At 43.9% G+C, this 27,468-nt stretch overlaps 1 protein-coding gene across 1 annotated transcript; it reads left to right on the top strand.

Moving 5' to 3' along the window:
* On the top strand, window positions 1-25,391 carry WDR45B (WD repeat domain 45B). The gene is made up of 10 exons (XM_060240743.1): window positions 1-223; window positions 7,274-7,348; window positions 7,822-7,923; window positions 8,469-8,556; window positions 9,823-9,917; window positions 12,712-12,902; window positions 15,245-15,330; window positions 16,434-16,535; window positions 18,702-18,823; window positions 24,093-25,391. The coding sequence occupies exons 1-10, from the start codon at window positions 157-159 to the stop codon at window positions 24,197-24,199; spliced, it is 1,035 nt and encodes a 344-aa protein (XP_060096726.1). The 5' UTR covers window positions 1-156; the 3' UTR covers window positions 24,200-25,391.
* The last annotated feature ends 2,077 nt before the right edge of the window (window positions 25,392-27,468 follow it).

Genomic DNA, 27,468 nt, shown 5'->3' with positions numbered 1-27,468 from the left:
GACTCGCTCGGCCGATGTGCTCGGTGATCGACCCCGAGGCGCAAAGAGGCCATCGAGAGCTCGGCGCGCTCCGTGCGGGGGCGTGGCCTGCGTCGTCCGGAAGGAGCCGCGGCGTCGTCGCTGCCTCAGGCCCGGCCTGCCCCGCAGTGTGCCGCCATGAACCTCCTGCCGGCCAACCCGCACGGGAACGGGCTCCTCTTCGCCGGCTTCAACCAGGACCACGGTGAGGCCGCTCAGGCGCGCGGGGAGGGGGGGGGGAGGGGGGGGGGCGGCTGCCCTTGCGAGGGAGGAGGCGGCTGCGAGCCCGGCTCTCCATCCCGCGGGGCCTCCGCCTGCAGCCCCGCTCGGCCTTCGTGCATCTGCCGCGGGGGCGCCCTCAGGCGGGCCTGGCCCCGTCCCAGCACTGCAGGCCGAAAGGCCCCCGCTGTGGTCGTCAGGCCAGCCCTTCCTCCTGGATGCAGAGTCTGTTTGGTGCTTTCTATGGTTCGGTCCTGCTTCTAGTTCCATCCATTGCGCGATGTTATACTTTTTCACTCTTTCTGGGCAAAATATTGCTCCTTCCCAAGCGGGCTGCTCATTTCCTTGGCTCCTAACATATTTCTATGCTGTTATCACTTTACCTCCTTTGTCTTTAATAAGCTGTGTGTTTTGAGATCCCTGGCGTTGGATGCGTTTGCCATACTAGACCTTGCCCTCATTTCCTTTATGACTGAGCCTGTATCTAACATTCTTTTTAAAAAGGAGATATCAGAACTAGACCTGGGCTTCCAAATTACAGCCTCAAAGTGATTCCTGCCTTGTCTTTACTAGTTTAAAACTTTTTAAGGGTTTCTTATTCTTGCTGCACATCTGTGGAATCGTTCCGTTCTGCAGATTAGAAGTCTGGTTAGCACACTGTAGCCTCTACCCCTCTCAGTGGGAAATCCCCATTTACCAGCTGTCAAGAAATGGATTGACCAGCATACTGTTTGTATGCAAGTGATTGCCTGTACCCTGGACTTCAATTCTATACACAGTAATACCCTTGGTCCTTGTTTTTTGGATATGTATCCAGGACATTGTTACATCTTTAGATAGCAATGGCTCTGAATTAAGTTTACTTATTAACTATGTTCACCTGGGAGCTGTCAAGTTGACTATCTGTCAAGTTGAGCTGTCAAGTTGACTATCTGTCAAGTTGACTATCATCTAGCTTTGACAGCTAACTTTGACAGTTCTAGATTTAGATGAGCTAAGGTCCATTGTTTAATTAGCTGGGCACAGTGATAGGTTGTTCAATTAAAGAAATGACAGCCAGCTTTGTATAAAGGAAGCCTAGTTAAGACCATTCAGAAGCACAGGCATAATCAGCATCGGAGAGAGAGCCATTCATGCTGAAGTAAGAGAAGAGAGATCCAAAATCCAGAAGCTCAGGGAGAAGCTTGACGCTCTGCCCAGAGAACTACACTGGAAGGCTATGGTCTCAATACTTTGAAGGGAGGCTTATCTTTAATTCCTCCAGGACTTCCACTAAGCTGACTGAAAACAGAGCTGCTGAAATACTGCTATCTTTTTTGCAACCTTGAGACAGGAGATGACTGGGAACAAGTGTTGGAGAGGTTTGTTATTTTGTGTGTTCCTTTGGACCTTGTACACTCCTTTCCCCTTACATGTTTGTTTTTACCATTTATCCTTTTCTTTTTAAAATAAACTTATATTTTAATTGGAGTGAGTGCTGGTTCCATATGCAAGCATAGTATTAATAAGAATAATTAAAGGAAGCCTGTCCTGTGAATTGGCTCTTAGTTACCTAAAAACTTGGCCAAATATTGAACAGGCACATCTCTAATGTTTTGACACCAGCACACAATATCTCTTATAATGGGGAGCAGATGTTCAAGTCCTCTCATCCACAAGGGCCTGAGAAATTTCTTTCAAGCTTTGTGGAGGCTGAGGGAGTAGCCCTTGTTCCAGTGGTCCAGAATCAGTATCTGTGGGGAGATCCTGGAACCGATTGCTTAGCAACCGAGGTTCAGAATGTCTCCTGGTTTTCCTGCTCCTGTGGGTTACATTCTTCCATGCACCTCCCTCCTGTGTTGGGTGCTCCCCTGTTTGCTGAGATACCTTTCTCTTCTCCTGTAGATTCTTCTACTGTGTTGGTGGCTTTCAAATTCTCCTGTTTTCTTAAATATATTATTTATGCTTTTTACTTAGATAACTTCTGTGCCATCTTTGAGCTTGCTCATCAGAATCATAGAATCACAGAGTTGGATGGGGCCATACAGGCCATCTAGTCCAATCCCCCCTGCTCAATGCAGGATCAGCCTAGACTAGAGCATCCCTGACAAGTGTTTGTCCAGCCACTGCTTAAAGACTGCCCATGAGCGGGAGCTCACCACCTCATCAGCTTGCAAAATAAAACATAAGAAAAACATAACCTTTAATTAAGCAATAAATAAACAAAGACCCAAAGAGAGCATAAAACCAATCCAAAGCATAGTGCTGTCAAACAAGGCGCATTAAAAGCTTCTCAGAAGAAGCAGACTGTGAGTTTAAAATAAGAGCTCCTAATTAAAAGCCTGGGTAACAAGAAGTGTTCAGTCTGCTAGTGCCTGTAGGGTAGGCACCAGATGAGCCTTAGGGGAACAGCATTCTGCAGGTGATATAATGCCACTGAAAAAACCTTCTATGTATGAATTGCTGCATACAGATGCCCGAACAGGCTTAATGTATTTGAACGGGAGCAGAGCAACAGGTAGTTAGTGTCAGACACAGGGGTGTCAAACTCGTTTGTTATGAGGGCCAGATCTGACATAAATGAGACCTAACCAGGAGAACTGCAGCATAAGGAGCCTAACAGAACACACACACACACACACACACACGGTAGCAAGGCACAGGAAAGCTCATACCTTGAAGAAAACTTTGAAAGTTTTTAGGTGCAGCTGGACTCAAACTTGGCTTCAGTCACACAAAGACTTAAGAGAAGGGGGAGAGGGAAAAAGAAAGCAAGGCCCAGTGCCTATCTTAAATAAAACTCTGTGGACTTTAAGGTGCAACAGGACTCAAACTTGGCTTCAATTACACAAAGACTCAGGGAGGGGAGGGGAGGAGAGGAAGCAGACCCAGCTCCTATCTTGAAGAAAACTCTGTCAGTTTTAAGGTGCAACAAGACTCAGACGTAGCTTCAATTACACAAAGATGCAAGGGGAGGGGGGAGAGGGGAAAAGGAAGCAGCCCCAGCCCCTACCTTTTAAAAAAAATCATGCATCTTAACATGCTGCTAGTCTCTAACTTTGCTTCACACACACACACAGACCCATGGTAGCAAGGCACAGTGGAGGTGTACCCAAGTAATAAGGGGGTGGGATTTGCATGGGAAAAGAGGAAGTCACTGATCACAACCACCAGAAAAAAGCCAGTCGCGCGGAGCTGCTGATGTTACTGCCAACCCCAATAGTAAATTGGCAGCGAATCTTTAACAAGGGGAGAGGGATCGTGGGGGAGGGGTGCTCTACCCAAGGGCCAGATTAAAGACCTTGGATGGCCAGTTTCGGCCCATGGGCCTTATGTTTGACAGCTCTGCTCTACAGCATTGGGCTGAATTTGAAATTTATCTCCATTGGTTCCAAATTAGTAAAAGTGGCAAGCAGTTTGTCATTTTGATCCGTTAGGGAAGGTTTTGTAGATGTGCTTGCAAAATGATGAATATCTTTGCAGAGGGAAACCTGTGTTTGCTATATTGGTTGTTGCTGTCTGTACTTCCTGAAGAGTACACATCTAGATAGTGTACTCTTAAAATATAATGAGTGAAGTGGCCCAAACTTACTGAGTCAACAAGAATTCAGCTACAGTTCTGTTTGCTGTTAACAAAATATTGAGGAACCAAAATATTATGAAATAGAATGTGTCAGTTTCCCCACAGTTTGTTGTTGTTCAATCGCACAGTCAACTCTGACTCTTTGCGACCCCATGGACCAAGTCACACCAGGCCCTCCTGTCTTCCACCATCCTTCAAAGTCTGCTCAAATTTGTGTTCATAGATCTTACATTCCACATTCCAATGCAGTATTGTTCTTTGCAGCATCGGACTTTCCTTTCACCATCAGACACATCCACATCCTTTCGGCTTTGGCCCAGCTGCTTCACCCTTTCTGTGGCTACTTGTATTTGCCTTCCACTCTTCCCCAGTAGCATATTGGGCACCTTCTGACCTAAGGAGCTCATCTTCCAGCGCCATATCTTTTAGCCTTTGTTACTGTCCATGGGGTTTTCTTGGCAAGGATACTGGAGTGGGTTGCCATTTCCTTCTCCAGTGGATCACATTTTGTCTGGGTTCTCAGCTGTGGTTTATCCATCTTGGGTGGCCCTGCATGGCATAGCCCACAGTCTCACTGAACCGCGCAAGCCCTCTCACCGTGTCGTTGTCCTGCACTAATCTTTCTCTAGAAGATACTTCACATGGAAGTGTATGCCACCAGTGCTAAGGGAACACAGGCTGTGGCAAATCAAATGCAAGACTGTGATCAGGCAGGCAAAAAGGGACTATGAGGAGCATATTGCAAAAAACATAAAGACCAACAATAAAACTTTCTTCAAATATATTAGAAGTAGGAAACCAGCCAGGGAGGCAGTGGGGCCCTTGGATGACCATGGGGTAAAAGGATTACTGAAGGAGGATAGGGAAATGGCTGAAAAGCTAAATGAATTTTTTGCCTCCGTCTTCACTGTAGAAGACGAGAACTTTTTGCCCGCCCCAGAACCACTAATTTTGGAAGGGGTGTTGAAAGACCTGAGTCAGATTGAGGTGACAAATGAGGAGGTCCTACAACTGATAGACAAATTAAAAACTAATAAGTCACCGGGTCCGGATGGCATACATCCGAGAGTTCTGAAGGAACTCAAAGTTGAACTTGTGGATCTTCTAACAAAAATCTGTAATCTTTCATTGAAATCTGCCTCCGTTCCTGAGGACTGGAAGGTAGCAAATGTCACCCCCATCTTTAAAAAAGGTTCCAGAGGAGATCCGGGAAATTACAGGCCAGTCAGTCTGACTTCAATACCGGGAAAGTTGGTAGAAACCATTATCAAGGACAGAATGAGTAGGCACATTGATGAACACGGGTTATTGAGGAAGACTCAGCATGGGTTCTGCAAGGGAAGATCTTGCCTCACTAACCTGTTGCATTTCTTTGAGGGGGTGAACAAACATGTGGACAAAGGAGACCCGATAGATGTTGTTTACCTTGACTTCCAGAAAGCTTTTGATAAAGTTCCTCATCAAAGGCTCCTTAGAAAGCTTGAGAATCATGGAGTAAAAGGACAGGTCCTCTTGTGGATCAAAAACTGGCTGAGTAATAGGAAGCAGAGAGTGAGTATAAATGGGCAGTCTTCGCAGTGGAGGACGGTAAGCAGTGGGGTGCCGCAGGGCTCGGTACTGGGTCCCATGCTCTTTAACTTGTTCATAAATGATTTAGAGTTGGGAGTGAGCAGTGAAGTGGCCAAGTTTGCGGATGACACTAAATTGTTCAGGGTGGTGAGAACCAGAGAGGATTGTGAGGAACTCCAAAGGGATCTGTTGAGGCTGGGTGAGTGGGCGTCAACGTGGCAGATGCGTTTCAATGTGGCCAAGTGCAAAGTAATGCACATTGGGGCTAAGAATCCCAGCTACAAATACAAGTTGATGGGGTGTGAACTGGCAGAGACTGATCAAGAGAGAGATCTTGGGGTCATGATAGATAACTCACTGAAAGAGTCAAGACAGTGTGCGTTTGCAATAAAAAAGGCCAATGCCATGCTGGGAATTATTAGGAAGGGAATTGAAAACAAATCAGCCAGTATCATAATGCCCCTGTATAAATCGATGGTGCGGTCTCATTTGGAGTACTGTGTGCAGTTCTGGTCGCCGCACCTCAAAAAGGATATTATAGCTTTAGAGAAGGTGCAGAGAAGGGCAACTAGAATGATTAAACGCTTGGGACTCTTTAGCTTGGAGAAACGTCGACTGCGGGGTGACATGATAGAGGTTTACAAGATAATGCATGGAATGGAGAAAGTAGAGAAAGAAGTACTTTTCTCCCTTTCTCACAATACAAGAACTCGTGGGCATTCGATGAAATTGCTGAGCAGACAGGTTAAGACGGATAAAAGGAAGTACTTCTTCACCCAAAGGGTGATTAACATGTGGAATTCACTGCCACAGGAGGTGGTGGCGGCCACAAGTATAGCCACCTTCAAGAGGGGTTTAGATAAAAATATGGAGCACAGGTCCATCAGTGGCTATTAGCCACAGTGTATGGAGCACAGGTCCATCAGTGGCTATTAGCCACAGTGTATGGAGCACAGGTCCATCAGTGGCTATTAGCCACAGTGTATGTGTGTATATAACATTTTTTGCCACTGTGTGACACAGAGTGTTGGACTTGATGGGCCGTTGGCCTGATCCAACATGGCTTCTCTTATGTTCTTATGTTCTTATGTTCACCTCTAATTTTTAGCCTTCACTTTTGAAAAAAAGACTAGTGAGTTGAGTTCAGATCATTATTCCTCTAATGGCAAACTAGAATTATGTTTATATGTGTATTACATGTTTAAATCAAACCTCTGAGAAACCTATGCCCTCATTTTAACCCAGAGCTAACATTACAACAGACTCTCATTTATTGCACTTCACACTCAGGATACGTAATGGATTTAGTACATGGACATCAAACTCTATTCCAACTTAATTGTTGTTGTTTTAGCCCAGTTAACATACACTAACAAACACCAGACCCCAACTTGTGACTCTTTTAATCTGCTAAAAACATTTCCATGACTCTGTATACTAACTCACTGCTCACTTTATATTTAGGACTGCTTGCCATTCCATATTTTGTTTGATGAAGTGTGCTTCTAGCACATGAAAGATTACATTCTGAATAAAACTTTGTTGGTCTTAAAGGTGCAACTTGACTCTTGCTTTGTTCCACTGCTTCAGACCAACATGGCTGCCCACCTGGGTCTATTCCTCTATTAAGTTCACTTGGTGACTTTTGTGGGCTAATCAGTCATCTTTGATCTAGTCTGCAACACTAGGTTGTTGTCAAGGTCAAATGAGCAGCCCTTGGTGTAGGGCTGTGAACTGGGAAGAATGCGTTACATATGTGAAAGAAAAATCTCCTTTTAAAAGTCCTCCATTTCCATTCCAGTCCACTAAATAAACTCATCCTCATCTTTTCTAGAGACCTGCACAGACCTGCATCAATACAGAGCAGATACACCTGACGTAGTAATCTGTTTTTTGTTTATTTAGGATGCTTTGCATGTGGAATGGAAAATGGATTTAGAGTGTTTAATGCCGATCCACTCAAGGAGAAGGAGAAGCAAGGTGAGTGATCCTTCTACATAGTTGCTGTATTGTGCTTAATCATCATTTTATATAATCCATATGTAGGACAATCATATGTAGATTTATTTGGAGGTAAGTGTCCTGTTGAGTTATTAACTGGATCTTACTCTCAGTGTGCACAGAATGGCAACGTTAAGGCAATAACGTTTACTTGTCCTGAAGACAAGTACTGATGTGGGGGGGGGGTTGGGGGGAGGGGTTAAAATTGTTGACTTACTGCATTCATTGCCTCTTTTCTGGCTCGTATTACTATGACCATAATGTGTATATTGAGGAAGATTTTTGAGCAAACGTTTCTGATTGTTAGAAAGTAAACCTTTATCTAGAAGCAAGGCAGAGGAAGCTCAAAGTAAAATAGGCTTGACCTCAGTTGCATGTATCCTGTCTGAGATTAACTTTGGGAAAACTTGGCATTGAATGTTTAACTAAAAATTTCCTTTCTTCCCCCCTAGAATTTCTAGAAGGAGGTGTTGGCCATATTGAAATGTTGTTTCGGTGCAACTATTTAGCTTTGGTTGGTGGAGGAAAAAAGCCTAAATATCCACCTAATAAAGGTATAGTATTGAGTGTATTTTATGGAAGGCTATCTAGGTTGCTCTTGAACAAAAAACCTCTTGGCCACGGTGCCTTAAATCATATGTAACATATAGCCTAGATCAGGGGTGTCAAACATGCGGCCTGTGGGCTGCATCAGGCCCCTAGAGGGCTCTTATTGGGTCTGTGAGCAACTCACTGTTGTCTGCTTTCTTCTCCCTCTCTTGCTTCCTTCTGCATCACAGCTGGCTTTGCAAGACTTGCTCAGTCAAGCTACAGAGCAAAGCCTTATAAGGATTTTAGACCTGGCTGATTAATTCAGATTTAGGTAGGGAGAGATTAAATAAATTAAAAGCTTAATGCAACTGTAGAAGAATCAGAATGTAAGGATCCAGGTTTGGGATGTATATGCTTCTTCCCTTGTATTTCTCTAATTAAGCTTGTGCAAACCTGGACACTATGGGATGCAGCTGCTCTTCATGGAGTTAGTCTTCCAAGCACTAGAAGTGTTCAAGTAATCACAGCTGCTACTGTAAGACTAATCAAGTCATTTCCACTACTGCAGTGATGATCTGGGACGATCTGAAAAAGAAGACAGTTATTGAAATAGAGTTTTCCACAGAAGTCAAAGCAGTTAAGCTTAGAAGAGACAGGTGAGTTGGTGCAGTTTACTTTTCAGAGATATTTATATGGACTCGGCTTTTTTGTGGAAGCTGTGCTGAAAGGGAATGGGAACATTCTCTTGTTTTCCTTTATACGGTACTTTTCTCTCATCTAAAAATCAGTCTTCCACATGTCTTGTGTTAGGAGCCTTACAAGATCCTATGATGGGAATAACTTGAACATCTCCCTAGTGTAGGGAATACACATATTTTGAATAAGTCTAGGAAGCTCAAGGGAAATAAGAAACACAAGTCAACTATACTTCCCCTTACATATTGTAGAGGCTGAGGCCCCTCTTAAAAATCAGAAATTTGAGACTCGGACTGATTTCGCAGTAACCTTGCTCCGCGGCAGGCTTCCCTTTTTCTCCAGAGCAAGCTAGTGATTTCACACAGGTGAGTTGGTGCAGTTTATTGTTCAGAGCTATTTATATGGGGCTGTTTTGTGGGATAATGGCAGTGCTAATTATGAAATCCATCCTGTGTAAATGCATCTAGGCCACGGGGGTTGAACTCTTTTATCATGAGGGTCAGATCTTTCTGGTTTACATTGCCACGCGTCAAATTGGTGGTTGCTGTGACAGAAAATGGCGGTGCAGAGCAGCTTGTGCGAAATCGCTAAGCTTGCTCTGGAGAAAAAGGGAAGCCTGCTGTGGAACAAGGTTAGTGCGAAATCAGTCTCTATATCAGAGGTTTCAAAGATAAGACCCAGGGGACAGAACTGGCCCATCCAGGTCTCTTACCTGGCATGTAAGCAACTGGTATGTATGGAAATATAAGGTAACCCTTTTATGGTTTCCTTTGGAAAAAACCTAATCTTGCATATGATTAAATGAACTTACTTGTGCTTTTGTGAGCTCTCCAGTAAATCAGTTGTTTTCACAAGTAGGAATCAATTGCTTTTGTTTGTGTTTAAAATTAAAATATTGTTAATTGGGTTTGCCTGTGTCCTTTATAAAGTTTATACCTCTGCTACCGGGCATTATATTTTATGGCACACACGGTGACATTTATGTCAGATTTGGCCCTCATAACAAATGAGTTTGGCACTACTGCCATATATGAGAAAAATGTTGGGGTTTCTTTCACTCTTGATTTTTTTTTTTGCTGTACTCCAGATTAAAAGAAATTAGTTCTGAAGGTGATCTTGTTGCTTTACTCTTGGGGCAAATGTGTACTTGATACTGGACTAAACTTTGCTGAATATAATGATCATCTGTAACATAAATGTGGGGCTGTTGGCTTTTTCTCTTTCAGAATTGTGGTAGTTTTGGACTCTATGATTAAAGTTTTCACATTCACACACAATCCTCACCAGTTGCATGTTTTTGAAACCTGCTACAACCCAAAAGGTAAACTGTCACCATTATAAAAAATAAGAGAAGGTGATGCTGCCCACAAAATGCTTGACATTTTGAGAATCCCTGTTCTGAAATCCCTTGTAACTTTAGCAGTCAACTGTTATGTTACTGAGACATATCTTCTCTGTTTTGGTGCAGTATCAAAGCTGAGGAGGACAGTTGTCTTCCGGCTTTCTGGTACTGCTTCATGGGATCTGAAAAGTCTAATGTGGGATAACGGCAGTGCTAATGAAATCCATCATGTGTAAATGAATCTGTGTAGTTTATTTTTTTTCATTTACATAAATTTAGAGGATCATATCTCCTTCCAGTGATGGAAGGCTACCTGGCGAATACAGGTATTCAGTCCACCAGTCTTTTTGCCTGGAAGCTAACAGGTTAACAAAGGCACTGCTGTTGTCAGAAAAGGAGTGATTTCTGCTATTTCTCCCTTCTACTGAAGACCACCACTAGGGGCGTGCACTAAAAAAAAAAAATCCTTATTTTTCAGGTCTGGGTATATTGAACCCCAAAAATATCAGATTTCATGATACTCCTGAATTGGGGTAGCTGAATTTCTTTGGCATGGAATTTAATGGAATGGGCCTTCTTCCAAGCCATGCAGCAATTGAACCTGGATTTTTCACCCTTCCTTTTTCACTGGAGGATTAGCTTCCAAATACATTTAAAGGGACTGTTTAAACCAAGGGCCAGGAGAAGCTGGCCCCAGGATCTGGCATGCACAGGGAGGTCGGTCTCTCTCTCCCCCCTCCAACTAGACCTGGCTTGGAGGGTTTCTTCTGTGGGGGTTTAAAATGCCACACAGAAAAAGTCCCAGGATCTAGGGTGCGTGGGGAGATCCCTCCCCATGACACCCAGTCCTGCCTGGAAGAGTTTTTTCTGCAGGAAGGTTCAAACTGCCCCACAGAAAAAGCTGGCCCAGGATCTTGTGTGTGGAGGGAGAGAGAGAGACCTCCCTATGGCACCCAGTCCTGGCTGGGAGGGCTTCTTTTGCAGGGAGCCTGTCAAGCAGAATCATCTGACTTCCCTTTAACTCCCCCCTTCTCCGTGCTTGAAAGTGGGGCAAATGAAAAGGGGGCAGTTAAAGGGTAGCTGGACACTTATGCCTGACAGTCGGAACAGTGTGCCAGTCCCCCTGCAGGGAAAAACACCTAAAGCCTTTCAACTCCCCCTTCCCTTCACCCCTCTTCCAAGTGGGGTGAAGGGAAAGGGAGTGGTTAAAAGGAGGCTGATGTGCCAGCCCTGCTGTCAGGCAGAAATGCATTACAGCCTTTAACCCCCTCCCCCTTCCTTCCAAGTGGGGCAAAGGAAAAAGGAAAAGTTAAAGGTGAAGACAGTGTGCGTTTGCAATAAAAAAGGCCAACGCCATGCTGGGAATTATTAGGAAGGGAACTGAAAACAAATCAGCCAGTATCATAATGCCCCTGTATAAATCGATGGTGCGGTCTCATTTGGAGTACTGTGTGCAGTTCTGGTCGCCGCACCTCAAAAAGGATATTATAGCATTGGAGAAAGTCCAGAGAAGGGCAACTAGAATGATTAAAGGGCTGGAACACTTTCCCTATGAAGAAAGGTTGAAACGCTTAGGACTCTTTAGCTTGGAGAAACGTCGACTGCGGGGTGACATGATAGAGGTTTACAAGATAATGCATGGGATGGAGAAAGTAGAGAAAGAAGTACTTTTCTCCCTTTCTCACAATACAAGAACTCGTGGGCATTCGATGAAATTGCTGAGCAGACAGGTTAAAACGGATAAAAGGAAGTACTTCTTCACCCAAAGGGTGATTAACATGTGGAATTCACTGCCACAGGAGGTGGTGGCGGCCACAAGCATGGCCACCTTCAAGAGGGGGTTAGATAAAAATATGGAGCAGAGGTCCATCAGTGGCTATTAGCCACAGTGTGTGTGTGTGTATATATATTTGGCCGCTGTGTGACACAGAATGTTGGACTGGATGGGCCTTTGGCCTGATCTAACATGGCTTCTCTTATGTTCTTATGTTAGCCGAATGTTTCTGCCTGTGCCAACCCCACTATAAGGCAGAAAGGCCTGGGAACCCTTTAACACCTCCCTTTCCTTCTGCCTGACTTCCTAGCAGGTGAAGGGAAAGGGAAGAGTTAAATGCTCCGAAGCAGCCAGCTCAAACTCGCCATGCTTCAATATAGTTATGGCCAACGCTCCCTCTTAAGATGTGAAATCTTGTGAGCAAAAATTCTACTTTGTGAGCTACTGGTTGTTAACGTTGTGAGCAACCGATTTGGCTACTGCATACTGGGGCTGTCTTTCCTGAGCTAAGACAAAGATGTGTGAGCCAGAGGCTAAAAAATTGTGAGCTAGCTCACACTAATTCAGAGGGAACAATGGCTTCCTGAATAAATGCTAAATTTGTTGGTGTTTATTTAGGTCAGCCATATCAGTAGCTGAATCAGATTAGAGAACCTGATTCAGCTGAATAAATATCCAGGTATTTTTCAGGTATTTATTTGGCTCAGTATGTATCAAGTGCACACCCTTAACCATCACTTTGCCCTGTATGCTGTTCATGAATATTTACTGTCAACAAAGAGAGATTCCCGCTGGGAGTGGTCTTGAGTAGAAAGGGAAGGAGAACCATCTGTAGATCTTGTAGGATACAAGTCAGCTTCTGCTACTCTTAAGCCTGAATTCTTGTTTGCCTCAGGGATGGGTATCCCCAAAACTTTTGTTATACTTTCTTAATGCCGGGGGTGGGATGAAGATGTGATGGTAAAAAGCTGGTCGTCTTTACTTTCCGCTATATTTTAGGTCTCTGCGTACTGTGTCCAAACAGTAATAATTCCCTGCTTGCATTCCCTGGAACGCATACTGGACACGTACAGATTGTGGATTTGGCAAACACAGAAAAACCTCCTGTAGATATACCTGCTCATGAAGGAGTCTTGAGCTGCATAGCTCTCAACCTGCAAGGAACAAGGATTGCCACAGCGTCAGAAAAAGTAAGCAAATAATCATGTTGCATGTTTGGCTAGAAAGGTATGCTGCCATTCTTAATGGCTTGATACATTCAAGATAAATTCTGTCTCTGTAGAATCTGTTCATTGTTCTTACTAGGAGGCCTGATTGTCTTGCAGATTCTTAAGACTCTTGGCTTTCATTTTTAAGGCAAATTTCTAATTGAGATAGTTGTGGAGAAGCATCTGAAAAAGATACATACTGTGCTTGTATTTCCATTGCTTTAGGGAGACTGTGATATAATGGCTAGAATGCTGGATTTCTGTCAGAATGACTTAGCTTCATATCCCCACTTGACTGTTAAACTCTGGGTAACCTTGAGCAGCTCGCTTTCTCTCAGCAATTTACAGGTTTGTTCAGAGGACAAAACTGGAGAAAGAGACTTGTGCACACTGCCCTTAATTCCTTGGATGACGAGCAGGCTCCCTGGGGCTGCTACAAAGTTAAACTGCTTCTTTTTGCTGAAATACCATATTTTTCGGACCATAAGACGCACTCGCCCCCGAAAAAAAGTGGGGGGGGGAGTGTGTGCGTCTTATGGAGCGAAGGGACGATAGGACGTACCTTTCTCCGGGGGAGGGGGATCCGCTCCCTCCGATCCCGGCACTTGCTTTAAGCATCAGAGCTGGAGCCAGGCAGACAGGCACGCCCCCTCCGCAGCCGGCGCTCGCGAAGCGCTGGGTTTGTGGTGGGGGCAGCGTGGAGCGATCCCAGCGCTTGCTGGAAGCAGAGCTGGAGCCAGGCAGGCAGGCGCAGGGGAAGCGTCGGGATCGGAGGCGGAGGCAGCGGATTGCCCCCCCCCCAAGGAAGGTACGTCCTATCGTCTCTTCGCTCCATAAGACGCACACACTTTCCCCCACACTTTTTTTGGGGGGGAAAGTAAGTCTTATGGACCAAAAAATACAGTAATTCCAAAATATGTAGGTAGATTAAATGGAGCATACTGGTTTGGTTTATATAAACTTTTAAAGCTTTTTAAAAATGAGAATTTCCTTGGCACTATGTTCAGGTATATTGATTTTTGATAGTATGACCGACTGCTCTGACGTGCTTAAGTCTGTCTCTGTAGAATCTGTTCATCATTGTTCTTACTAGGAGGCCTGATTGTCTTGCAGATTCTTAAGACTTGGCTTTCATTAAAAGAAAAATCATTCAAGAGTCTATTTATTTATTTTATCAGATTTATATCCCGCCCTCCCCTAATGGGCTCAGGGCGGCTTCCAAGCAGGTGAAGGGAAAGGGAAGAGTTAAATGCGCCGAAGCTGCTGGTTCAAACTTGCTCTGCTTCAATATAGTTATGGCCAATGCTCCCTCTAAGATGTGGGATCTTGTGAGCAAAAATTCTGCTTTGTGAGCTACTGAAGTTCTGAGCAAGTGATTTGGCTACTGCATACTGGGGCTGTCTTTCCTGAGCCAAGACAAAGATGTGTGAGCCAGAGGCGAAAAAATTCTGAGCTAGCTCACACTAATTCAGAGGGAGCAATGGCTTCCTGAATAAACGCTGAATTTATCTTTTCATTTTTCATTTTCTATTAGTGTTATTGAGAGGTCAGGCAAGTTTCTATACTCTGTTCTAAAGTTTCACCAAAGGATATCACAGAAATAATTTTTGTTCACGTAGGTGTATATGAAAGTTGTGTCTCTATCCTGTTTTATGCTATATTAATCTGCACTGTTATGCCAATAAAGGCTGACTTGACTTGAATTTTGACAAATTGGAAAAGAATTTGAAATAAAGTGGAGAGTTAGGGTGGGATTGTAAAAATTATTTTGATCGTTTTCGAACAAGAGTGTGGATTGGATACAGGGTGGTGTTTTTGTGGGTGCATAAATTTCAATGGAATTCACACTTATCTGCTGTTCCTGGGAGTTATCTGTTCCCCAGTAGCAGTGTTTTGGGCTGCAGCAAGAGAAAAGGCCAGAAAGTCACATTCTGTCTAAGGAAATACTTGTGTCCACAAAAATGCTTCTCTAGATCCAAGCCTGTATTTGAATCCTACGCTTTCGTTCAGCTTTCACAAAACAGAGATTACTTCATGAGCTGGACATGCCTAGTGCTGGAGGGGGACATGCTTCATAATGGAAGTCCATGTTGTGTTTACAGAAGGAAAGTAACGATTCTCAAGCAGTACCACGAAATTAAGAGAACATTATATGTGGAAGAAACAAGATTTACAGCTAGAATAGCATGGGATGATAGTAAAATAATCCAGAACAGCCATATCTGGTTAAGCAAATAGGTATGCCCTTATGCTTGGATTGTTGTTGGAAAATTTAATTCTGATTTTGAAAAGTTCTTTTCATGTATCTTATATTGCTTTTCAAGGGAACTCTTATAAGAATATTTGATACATCATCAGGGTATTTAATCCAAGAACTGCGCAGAGGGTCTCAAGCTGCCAATATCTACTGGTAAGCATTTATTTTATTTTTTTTGCCAATGGGATCCATGGCATCATATTTACCTTGGCTTATCAGGAGATGAGCTGGCCAGTGCATGAAAAAGGTGCAGACTATATACATACTGTTCATACACTTGCAGCTGTTACCTTGATTTCTGTAGATAAGTGACATGGATTCTCACATATTAATATGTTTTTGCTCATGTACTACATTGTATGAGAAATGGGTCTTGTTTCAAGCCAATTCAGAATTGTGTGAAGCATATTGATTAAGCTTAAATAGTATAAGACTTGTCCTTTGTGGAATTTCAGCAAATAAATAGTATTTGCAAAAATTCTAGTGAATTGAAGTCTGGGACAATACAGTAGATAGTAGTGCAGGGCTGAAAGATTTTTTAAAGAGTCTTTAAAAGAAAAGTATGTGGGATATAAAATAGACCTGCTGAACTGATATATGTTCCAGATTTGTAAGCCAAAACTGAAAACCTGGATCTTTTTTTCAGTTCTGCTAGATTCTTTGATTCCTAAATCCTTCCAGTTTTTCTTAGTGAAAACAGTTGACTTTCATTTAGATAAAAGTTGTGGTGTTTATATTTGTTCCTATAGTCAAGCTGGGAAGACATTTTAATGTGAAAATAAGTCCATTTATGTTCTACCAAATACATTAAGGAGCAGTAAACATTTCTTTTAAAGATGTGAATAGCTTTTCTGTCTCTGTGTTAGTTTTTAAAGGCATCTGTCATTTCTCTTTTTTCCGCTTAGTTACCAGTAGCTGCTACCTCTGTGTCAGTTTCTGTGGATTTAGGGTAACCTGCTTGAATTCAGTGGATATCTCTTAATGTACTCTCTTGCTGTGGGGTATGCCTTTTGTTCCAGAAAACTTTCTAGGAACCCCCAGTTTCATGGATTCCAACCTCGTTGGGTGGGGATTGGTTTCTGTGGGAGTTAACTACATGTAGGTGAAGAAGAAAATACAATGCTAGGAACTGGCAGATGTGTTAACTGCTTCCTTTAAACAAAAGAAGTGTTCCATATACCCATGGAAAGTTCTCTGTAACACTGTTTGCTTTATGACGGTGGTATAAACAGATTTATTTCTGACTTCTACATCAGTATTAACTTCAACCAAGATGCTTCTCTGATCTGTGTGTCCAGTGACCATGCTACAGTGCACATCTTTGCTGCAGAGGATCCAAAAAGGAACAAGCAATCAAGGTAAGATGCTGGATGGGATGAAAGTTAACAAACACAGGATGAATTAAAAATAGCAGTTTTAAAATTCAGATGGACTTTGGATAAAGCTTCAGCTATTTTTAATAAAAAATCTCAAATGAGATAGTTTCATCTCCAAATGACTACCTCAGGTCAGTAAATGACTAGATAAGAGTAAATACTCTTGTCTAAGCAGGACGGAGTTGCTTATGGTAGTAAACTAAGGCTGGTAAAACTTGTAAAAAATGTTTTATCATAAAGAAGGATGGGTGTGGTGAAGTTGCTTTGTAAGTGATCTTGTGGTTCTTGTAGTTTGAGACCACATTTTATTACCTGATTCATCTATGCACCTTCCAGGAATTGAAGGCTTTTGACTACATGTGCTTACATTTTTGATGACCCGGTTGGATGACTGTAATGTGCTCTGGGGTTGTACTTGAAAGCTTTTAAGGAGTCACAGTTGGATCTAGTATTCAGCTGGTTGTACTAGTTACCAGTGTACTTTTGGACTAAACTCAAAATGCTTGTTCTTGCCTTTGATACTGGCCTGGTGTATGTTCTCCCATATGTACAATCACTCTAATTAAGATCTGCCACTGACACTTATCTGGTGGTTCCACCTGATACAAGTTCATATCGCTACAAGTTGCACTGTTTTAGTGACAACATCGATTCTATGGAATCTTCTTCCCGCTTCACGCATTTAAGACAGCCTTCAAGATTCCTTTATTTATCTGGGCCTCTTGAAATTAAGGTGAATGCTGTTTTAGTTTTTTTTTTTCCATTTAGGCACATTTTTATTACAGTGCATTATTTTATATACTTTGACAGCATCATTTGACAAGTCAGGCTTTCGAAACAAATTAAATGAACTATCCAGTGTCATGCCTTCCCAGTTCTCAGTGTATTAAACAGAATGAAAGACAACTGAATCCATACTTTATTGAACACTAGGAGTAAAGCCCATTGTGAAGAAGAAAATACAGCGGGCTCTAGAAGGAGGCTCTGGGCAAGTGCCCACCACCCTTGCTGTCTTCCTACCGACTCAAGTGAAGGCATTAACTTCCTCCCACCTCAATGGGAGTTTATCTCTGCTATCTAGAGAGCAGTTGTAAATCTGAGTGATCCCCAGTGGTTCCATAGGAGGAAATTGCATTTTACCTGTCTGAGGCCCCACCCTCTACAGGCGCCATACCTTAAATATCCATGAATTTCCTAACCTGGAGTTGGCAATCCTATCTCCTCCCTTTATCTGCCCCTCTGACTTCACCTCCTCCCTGCAGCCTCTACATAGGCTGTCTTTCTCCACAGTGTTTTTTTTTGGGGGGGGGGGGGGCGGGAAACCAAAGCAGCTTGCATCATTCTCCTCTCACAACCCTGTGAGGTGAGTTAGGCTGGAAGTCTGTGACTGGTCCAAAACTACTCAATCACTCAGTCAGGTTCCACAATCAGTCAAGTTCCTGGTTCCACGCACTGTGGAGAAGACAGCCTATGTAGAGGCTGCAGGGAGGAGGTGAAGTCAGAGGGGCAGATAAAGGGAGGAGATAGGGTTGCCAACTCCAGGTTAGGAAATTCATGGATATTTGAGAAGCAGTACTGATCAGTAAGCTTCCTATCAGCAGAGAACTGTCTCCCTTGAAGGTCATGTGGCCTTCTGCTGAGGTTCTTGCCTAATGGGGCCGGTGGTGGGCAGGGAAGAACAGAATCAGCCAGTGGTACGGCAGAGGCAGTGCGAGTCAATCCTGTGCAGGCTACATCCAATGAATGAAAATCCTCGGAATTGCCACCATGGTTGGGCTTTTATTTATGACTGATAACAGAAGATTTTTAATTAGCTTAGTTTAGTTTAATCTATTGTATGGTCAAAGACCAGCGTAGATAAAGTACTATAAAGTTATTGATTGGAAAAAACAGAATAAGATTTTTAATTTGCATTTGAAATGTTTATGAATCATTGTGTGGCAACTTGTTTCTCTTTGCTGTAGCTACATCTTCACAGCATTTAAGTGAGGTATTTCTAAAAATAGTTTCTATTCTCAAGACCTAAGATCTAGCTTCTGTCCATGAATTGGGTTTGTAAGTGGTCATAAAATAACTGAAAGCTGCCTTAGCTGCCGCTAGAAACTAGTCTGCTTCAATGGTTATGAGTTTTTTGTTTCTCTCTTTCAGTCTAGCATCAGCCAGTTTCCTGCCCAAATACTTCAGTTCCAAATGGAGTTTTTCGAAATTTCAGGTTCCCTCTGGTTCCCCTTGCATCTGTGCCTTTGGAACAGAGCCAAATTCTGTCCTAGGTAAGGATTTTTGTGAATGCACACACACAGGAAACCCATTCTAAAACATAGCCAGAGAGTAAGCAGTTTTGCCTGCAGAAGTATTCTTTTTAAAGCTCCATCCTAAACCTATTTGCGTGATGTAGTCCAATTTGTCATTGAGATTAATTCCAGATAAATACACACGATTGTGCTCTTGGCGGCAGTCATGAGTATAATATATTCAGAGTGCAAGGCATGTCCAGTGCTCAAGCCTGTCTTGAGATTGTATCATCATCCGCACCTGTGATCTATTTGAAATAGGGATGGGCACAAACGAGGAAAAAATGGTGATTCATTTCGGTTCATGGTTCATTCAGTTGCCTGATTCATTGGTTCGTGTTGATTCATTTTTTAAAAAAAAAATTCCTGAACTGATTTGTGGTTTGTTTGGTTTGGTAAGGGGTAGAATGACCCGAGTGGGCTAGAGATGCCAAACTTGCAGCAAACTCTTCAGTGGACTCCCCCCCCCCCACCAACAGGTGTCCCTAGCTGGTTCATTAGCTTTGGAGATGGTAGAATGCCCCACCCCGTGTGCTGGAGATATCATACGGGCAGTAAGGTCTTCAGTGGGTTCTCCTCCACCTGCTCTCCAGGTCTGGTGAGAATTGGATTTCGGGAGGTTGAGTTACAGCCACACAAAGCAGGTGCCCCCAGCATAGTGCACAGCTGTCCATGCATTCTTGGTGCCATTCAAATCACAGATGACTTCCCTGGGATGCCACTCCAGGTTGTATATAGATTGGCTCTGAGACAGGGGAGATTTTAGGGTGCATGAAAGTGCAAAGCGGGGGGGGAGTGTGTCGAGTACCTCCACTAGAAGCTGAAACCATCCATATAGAGCCCCTGTGGTAAGGCAGTCTTGCCCAGGAAAGCTGGTAGACTGGAGTAAAACAAAACCCCCCCACAGAGCAGGGTATTATGGCTGGCCCTGACAGAGGTTTGTAACGGCTTCTGAGCTAGTTGGTTTTGGTATACTGATAGAAATCAAACATTAAAACAAAAGCTTATGATTTAATAATAAAGGTGATGCAGCCCAGTCAATCAAGTTGGATTTGAAAGCCAATAAATAAAGCAGTCACACTGGCAGGAGCAGACTACCAACCCCTTGCAGAATCACTAAATGCTGAAAAATGAAAGATAAAGGCAACAAACATGAATGTCTGTAGCTCAGGTCCCTGAACACTACAGAGGCACAAGGAAGTTAGTTTGTTTTCTGCGATTAAAATATGTAAAAGCTCAGCAAAATAATAAATTAGGATTTGGAAAAAAATTGTAGAAGTAAGGCAAGAAATAGAGGGGGGTCCCTGAAACCAGTAGGGTACGAACCAGTGGGTTCTGTGAATAAGCAAACCCCATCAATAACAAATAAGTTCTGGCAAAATAAAAAAAACCAACACAAATAATAATAATAATAATAATAATAATAATAATAATAATAATAATAATAATAATAATAATAATAATAATAATAATAATACTTTTTATTTATATCCCGCCCTCCCCACCAGGGCAGGCTCAGGGCGGCTCACAACATACGAGTATAAAATACAATAAAACCATACATAGTAAATCACAATTTCAATAATAAAATCATCATTAAACCATTAACAACTATATTAAAATTAACATTGTGGTCCTATAACTTAGGTCTTAATAAAATTCAGTGGCTAAAACATGTCCAGCGAAGCTTTCTTGGCTCGGTATTAGGTGAAGGCTAGTTTGAAGAGGTAGGTCTTACAGGCCCTGTGGAACTGATCTAAACATTGCAGCTTCCCCTTGGGGCCAAGGTCCCTTAAACCGCAGAGGAGCACTCAGCAATGCCTTCCAAACTGGTAGAAGTGTTTAAACTTGTCCCATAATGTGGGGCTGGAGGATAAAAGGAGTCCCTAAACTTTGGCATGCAGCAACAGCCAATCAACAATCACATGACGAAATAACTCATGCAGAAACTGCTGGCAAAGTGAAAGCAGCTGAATCCGGGTATGGCAATAAATACTGCTGCTCCTTATTGGTTATTTAAATTGACTGTTCACTGATTAGCTAATTGAAGGATTTATTTATGGCAAATTGATTAGAAGAGGGATATTGATTGGGGAAGGTTTTATATTTAAGGAGCCAATGGATTTAATAATTTAATTATTGTTAGCTAATGAATTAGGATTTGTGCCGGGGAGGGTTTTAAATTAAATAACTATTAGAATATTGGCGGGTAATTTATTGATAGGTCGATTGGAGTTGGGAGGGTTGAGAAGAGATAGGCTTAAACATTCTGTCGGTTGAAGGGCTGGTGGATACCAGTAAGAGATGACTGGCCTGGGGATCCCGGTGCTCCTGGGGAGGGGAAGGTGTGACCGTGGGAACAGGCAGAAATGTAAGGGAGGGAGGCTGAGACAAGATAGTGCTCGACCACCCTCCAGTCTGTGTCCCATCCCGATGGTGACAGGTAGTGGGGCCAGGCGAAATTACTCGCCTCCGTCGCTGGTGTTATGTAATGCCAGGTCCATTAATAATAAGACCTCCATCCTTCGGGAATTTTTGCTTGAGCAGGACATGGACCTGGCATGCGTGACCGAGACCTGGGTGCGCGATGGGGAGACCGTAGCTCTCTCCCAGATGGCCCCCCCAGGATACTCGGTCTTTCACCAGTCACAGACTAGCGGGCGGGGGGGAGGGGTGGCATTGTTCATACGAGAGGCTTACTCCTTCTGGGCTCTCCTGGCCCCGGAGATCAAGGGCATTGAATATGCCAGTCTGGCGTGGGACGTTGGGGAGGGGTTGGCGATCTTGCTGGTGTACCGACCGCCTAACGCACCGGCTAGCACCTTACCATCCCTGATGGAGGCCGCAGCAGGCTGGGCATTGGAGTACCCGAGGCTTTTGATCCTGGGTGACTTCAATGTTCATGTCGATGACACGACCTCCAGTCGGGCGATGGACCTGGTGTCTTCCATGGCGACACTAGGACTCTCCCAAATAGTTACAACGCCCACCCACCAGGCGGGGCACATGTTAGACTTGGTCTTCGCGGCGGGAGTTCTAGTGAACGATCTTGCTCCTATAGCAGTGCCATGGTCGGATCACTATGCCCTCAAGGCTTGTGTGGATGTCCCACCTCAAGCCGGTTTAGGCGGCGAGCGTATTTTAGCTCGCCCGCGGAGCCTGATGGACCCGGAACGGTTCCTGATGGCCCTGCAGGATCCCTGGCCCCCTGGCGATTCCTTAGATGACCTGGTGAAGTCCTGGAATGACAGGCTCTCCGGAACCATCGATGAGATCGCACCTAGGCATCCTCTGCACCCTCGTTTAAAGCCGACACCTTGGTATAACCAGGAGTTGCGGCAATTAAAACGGGGACTCAGACGACTAGAGAGGCAATGGCGGCGTACTCGAGACGAAGCGACCCGAACATCTTATAGAGAGTTTATGAAGTCCTATGAGATGGCAGTCAAGGCCGCAAAGAAAACATACTTTGTGGCTGAGATTGCGTCTGAAACTTAGCACCCGGCACAATTGTTTAACATAATTCGGACCCTTACAACGCTGCCACAGGGCAGACCAAATTCTAACAAATTGGAGATTGGCTGTGAGGCTTTTGCAAATTTTTTTGCGGATAAAATCGCGTCGCTCCGCTGCGACTTCCCTGCCATATTAGATACAGCTAGTGAACCCGAGGCCCCATGCCTGTCTTCGGATCGTGTTCTGGACAGTTTCGGTGCTCTCAGCCTGGAGGAAGTTGACAGGATCCTCTTATCTGCACGCCCAACAACTTGTAATCTGGACCCGTGCCCCTCCTGGCTTATTAAGACCTGCCATAGGGAGCTTAGATATCCTGTATGGGATATCATAAATAGATCCCTAATGGAAGGGCATTTTCCATCAGCGCTTAAAGAGGCGGTGGTCCGTCCCCTCTTGAAAAAAACAACGTTAGACCCGGCCGAATTGGCACATTACCGGCTGGTCTAGAATTTGCCCTTCTTGGGCAAACTTATCGAGAGGGCAGTGGCATTGCAGCTACAGGGCTTCCTGGAGGATGCTTCTGTCCTTGATCCCTGCCAGTCTGGTTTCCGCCCGGGCCATGGGACGGAGACAGTGCTGGTTGCCCTGGTAGATGACCTTCAACGGCATCTGGATCAAGGCGGCTCGGTGGTGCTGATGTTGTTAGACCTATCGGCAGCGTTCAATACGGTCGACCATTGGTTGCTGGCTTGCCGCCTTGCCGACGTGGGGATTCAGGGGCTGGCCTTACAATGGCTTTCCTCTTTCCTTGATGGTCGGGGACAAAGGGTGGTGATTGGGGATAAACTGTCCCGGAGACACACGCTTAATTGCGGAGTGCCTCAAGGGGCGGTGCTTTCCCCGATGTTGTTTAACATCTATATGCACCCCCTTGCCCAGATTGCCCGAAGGTATGGGTATGCTGATGACACCCAGCTCTATCTACTTATGGTCGGCTGGTCCCTGCAAGACAGTCCTCTTCCGGCTGGCTTACAACTAACCGACACTGAGAATTTTGGATGGGGGTAGTGTGCATTCTGACAGACGGCTGGTTTTTATGTTTTATGTTTTATTAACTTACTGTTTTAAACTGCTGCTAATTGATGTTTTAAAGCCAAACCTATGTTAGTTTTTATATGCTGTAAGCCGCCCTGAGCCACTTCGGTGGGAAGGGCGGGATACAAATCGAAATATAAATAAATAAATAGAATAGAAGCTCCATGATGGGTTCTCAGAGCTGCCAATCAAGCTATGAGCAACTGTTATGGGTGTTTCCAGGGCTCTTAGAAGTTCACCTCCAGCATTGTCTAGGAATTGATTGCATTGGTGCCAGGCTGTCTTGAAAAATGAAGATAATGGCCCAAATGAACTACCTAGGAAAATAGCCAGTTCGTTTTCCAGTTCATGCATGATGCGTTGAAACAAACCAGTTCGAAATGAGCCACAGATCAACCCATTTTGAGCACAAATTGTGATTCGCAGTTTGTTTCATGCCATATCTGATCTGAAGCTTTGGGTGTGTGTACGTGTTTGAATGTAATTGAGCTACATTTAAACTTAAACGTATTAAGAATTATCAAATTATTACCAAATGTGTTGTACGTAATTGTCTCCTAAAAAACAGTACTTTGGGCCTTATACTTGTAAACAACGGTAGCTTCTCTTGCTGCTTTAATCGCACAGTAGAAGATGCTCTGGGAGAAAAAATGTAAACATATGTTGCCAGCCTGAAAAGAATCTTTCTTTCTTCTAGCAATATGTGCAGATGGCAGCTACTACAAATTTTTATTCAACCAAAAAGGGGAATGCTCTAGGGATGTCTATGCTCAATTCCTAGAAATGACTGATGACAAACTTTGACTGCACGGATGGAAATACTGGGGAAGGGGGAAGAGGAAGAGAGATGAATGTATTCTTCTGCATCTTTTTCCTCTCTGAAGAGACAGCGTCTAACTACCCCAGCAGTCAGTGGTGCTGCTCAACATGGAACAGATGCAATCAGAGCCAGATGCAAGGCAGAGGACTTATACAGCATATGCTGTCAACAAATGCCTTTAAATGTTAGTTTTGGCTACTGCTGTTCTTTTAAAAGTTTCAATCACCTCTCTCTAACTTGTGAAGTTTATTGTATGTTATGCCATCAGTCTGCAGGGAAGGTTTTAATATTTCTTACTCCTCAGAAAGACATAAAAAGAATCCAGTTTCTGTATCATGGTTGTAGGGCAATAGGAAAGACATGCCAAACAACTTGGAATACTATACCAGCAGTTTCTGCTTGTACAAATGTCTATTTCCTTCTCATCTAATACACAGAAAGAGATCACAGCAGGTTTCCTCTGAATTGCCTTTGCTCAGGAATAGATAGAATCTTCAAGCCCTTATTTTCATACTGTTGTGAATTTGTATTAATGTTAATACATCTTGTCAGAGGTGCCAAAGTACACATCCTACGAATGGCGTTAAATGTTGTTGGCCTAAATTATTCTGCAGAGTAAAAAGTAAACTATATAGGACAATGATGGGGCTGTGAATCTGGTAGGTAAGTAGGTTTGGATAATATAACCTTTCCAGACATTTTGTTTTTGTTTCTTGATGTGTTTGCTCTTATGCTGTACAGTGGCAGGACTATAGAAAAGTTGTCTGCAATAAATATGCTGCTGTTATCTGCTGTAGCCTGAAAGGTATCACTATCATCCTGCAAACTTAAGTGTGTTCTGAACAAAGTTGGTGGCCATTTGAATCATAAGTGTTAAAGCCCTACAGGCATAAAATCGTAGTTTAGGTGTTTTGGAAACAGGTATATGTACACTCAAATTGAAATCACCCCCACACCCTCAACTGAAAATCTTCTTTAATTCCTTTAAATTCACACATGCTTCAAAATTAACAGAATCCTTAGGTTACAGAGATGTGAGGTTTTTCAATGTCATTTAACTAAACCCTATATTCATATTTGCCAATTTGCATGTTGCTTTTAAATGTGTATTTAATCATGGAAGTTTTTTTGCACACTTTTTGTAATCTTTTAATTAAAATTGACTAATTTGCTATATTCATTTTATGGTAAGAGGAGTTCTTTAGGTGGTCATGGGTTCCTTTCCTATTCTGTTCTGGATGGTAGTGAATTATTTCATTTTTAAACGGCTGTAACTGTTACTGGAAAATTCAAAATAACATACATTCTGAGTTGCTCCCATTATACTACTATAGACTCCATAGGGTGGTAGTTCATACCTCTGTGGCTGCCTTTTTCATTGTCCCCTATTCCTGCTATCCCCTCTGACATCTGCTCTGTTCTGTTTCTAAAAAGAAAATCACTATTTAAAACTTTTATATGCTTCCTCTTCAGCGAACTGCTTGCGTGAGCTGATTTTAAACAGATTACAATGCGGTCTTCTCTCTGCCCTTGCCTTGCTATGGCTGTTATCCCTTGACTTCACAGTCTTTTTTGCTTGGTCCTTTACAGCAGTGGCCTCCAACTTTTTGGCCCCAGGACCGGTCTGCCCACCGCAGCCCCAGGGCCAGCAGGGTGGGAGCACTGAATTTGGCCTCCCTCCCCCCGGGGTGCAATGGAATTCAAAGAGCAATGGAATTCATCTCCTCTTCCTCCCCAGCCCCAAAAGCTCCTTCAAATTTTGTTATATGAAGACAGAAAGTCCTCATTAAAAGCAGAAGAGGAAACTGGCAAAAAATCACTGTTGGATCCAACCTGTTAAGTAACCAGTGTTTATTAGGGATGGGTACAAACCACAGAAAGGGTGGTTTGTTTGATTTCATGAACCAACAAAATCACAATTTTCCACAAACAATTGCCACCCCTTCACTTCTCCAGCCCAGGAGCTCTCCATTGTATCCTATAGCCCCATAAGATACAATGGAGATATCTCTCCTTGATCTTTCTTCCCTTCCCTGGCCAGCCAGCCCTGGCAGACTGGCTGAGGAAGTGAAGAAAGAGAGGGGAGACCTCTTTCAATGGGTTCAGCTTGGGTGCCTGGTTTCTATCAGGCAGTGCAGCAGAGCCTGCAAAGCAGCTGCTCCTCTCCCCACGGGGTCACCTGGGACTCAGAGGGAAGGCAATTTAAACAGTCTCCCCTTGGCTTCCTTAGGAGCCTTGCAGCCACTTGGTGCCCGGGGAAGCGAAGTGGACAGGAACTCAACTGGGTTGAAGGAAGGTGCTAGGAGCAGAGACAGAACTGCTGGTAAGGAACAGAGCAGAGCAGCTCTGATAGCTGAGACAGCTGGAGAAGTTGCTGAGAATTTCTGAGTTTTGAAAGACTTCATTTGAGGTTTGTGGGACTGCCTAAAATTCTGAGTTGTGATAGCTGGGGAACTGCTGTTTGTTTGGTTGAGTGGGCTAAAGGTGAAAGTGATTGAGAGTGATTGCTGCTGATTGCTTAGGAGTGCCTCTGCTCCACCCTCTTTGCATTTTAAGCTGTGCCTTGCCAAATGCCGAGAGCTAAAGGGCTCTTCGCCTAGGGGCTCTCTAAGGACCAGGAACCCAGATCCCTAATTTCCTTGTTCTCCCAATAAGGTAAGTTGACCCTCCAGAAAGGAAGCCACTTAAACAAACAGCATTTAAAGAGGAGTGTATATTTTAAATATATATATATATCATGAAGGTAGAATGCCAGCAGGGGGGTGGGGGCTTTCCATTGTTTTGCACTGAGCATCACATGTATGACTATCTGCCCGAAGGACAGAAGTCTTGGGTGTGTGCTCGATGCAAAGAGCTCCTGGTCCTCAGGGAACGAGGTCGTACCCTTGAGGCTGAGGTGACTGCCCTGGAGAAGCAGAGACGGTCAGTTAGGCACTTGGGGAAGACTCTCGGGGGCGTATTAGATGAGCCCTGCTCTGAACGTAGCAGCCCCGTTGCTGCCAGAGAGCGTGAGGGTCGAGAGGGAACAGCACTGTGCTGAGGATAAGGGGAATGCGCCCTCAGAAGGGACCTCTTCTTCGGTTGGTGAGCAGGAATCCTTTCGCGCCAAGGAATCCCTGGGCAGGGGAAGGGGGGGTTGGTAGTTGGTGATTTGATCCTTAGGCAAGTAGACATCTGGGTGGCGAAACCGCATACTGACCGTATGGTGACTTGCCTGCCTGGTGCGAAGGTAATGTGTCAGGCGTGGGTTCAT

The sequence above is a fragment of the Heteronotia binoei genome, chromosome 5, assembly GCF_032191835.1.
Source record: "Heteronotia binoei isolate CCM8104 ecotype False Entrance Well chromosome 5, APGP_CSIRO_Hbin_v1, whole genome shotgun sequence".
Taxonomy (NCBI): Eukaryota; Metazoa; Chordata; class Lepidosauria; order Squamata; family Gekkonidae; genus Heteronotia; species Heteronotia binoei.
Note: the sequence above shows the minus strand (reverse complement) of the source record. Positions and strands in the feature narration are given on the sequence as shown.

Bases quoted from the DNA above. Each gene is read 5' to 3' on its own strand.
- WDR45B (XM_060240743.1), top strand. From the start codon at position 157: ATGAACCTCCTGCCGGCCAACCCGCACGGGAACGGGCTCCTCTTCGCC. The intron at 8,557-9,822 runs GTGAGTTGGTGC...TTTCTCTTTCAG, and splicing joins GTTAAGCTTAGAAGAGACAG to AATTGTGGTAGTTTTGGACT. The intron at 15,331-16,433 runs GTAAGCATTTAT...CTTCTACATCAG, and splicing joins CAAGCTGCCAATATCTACTG to TATTAACTTCAACCAAGATG.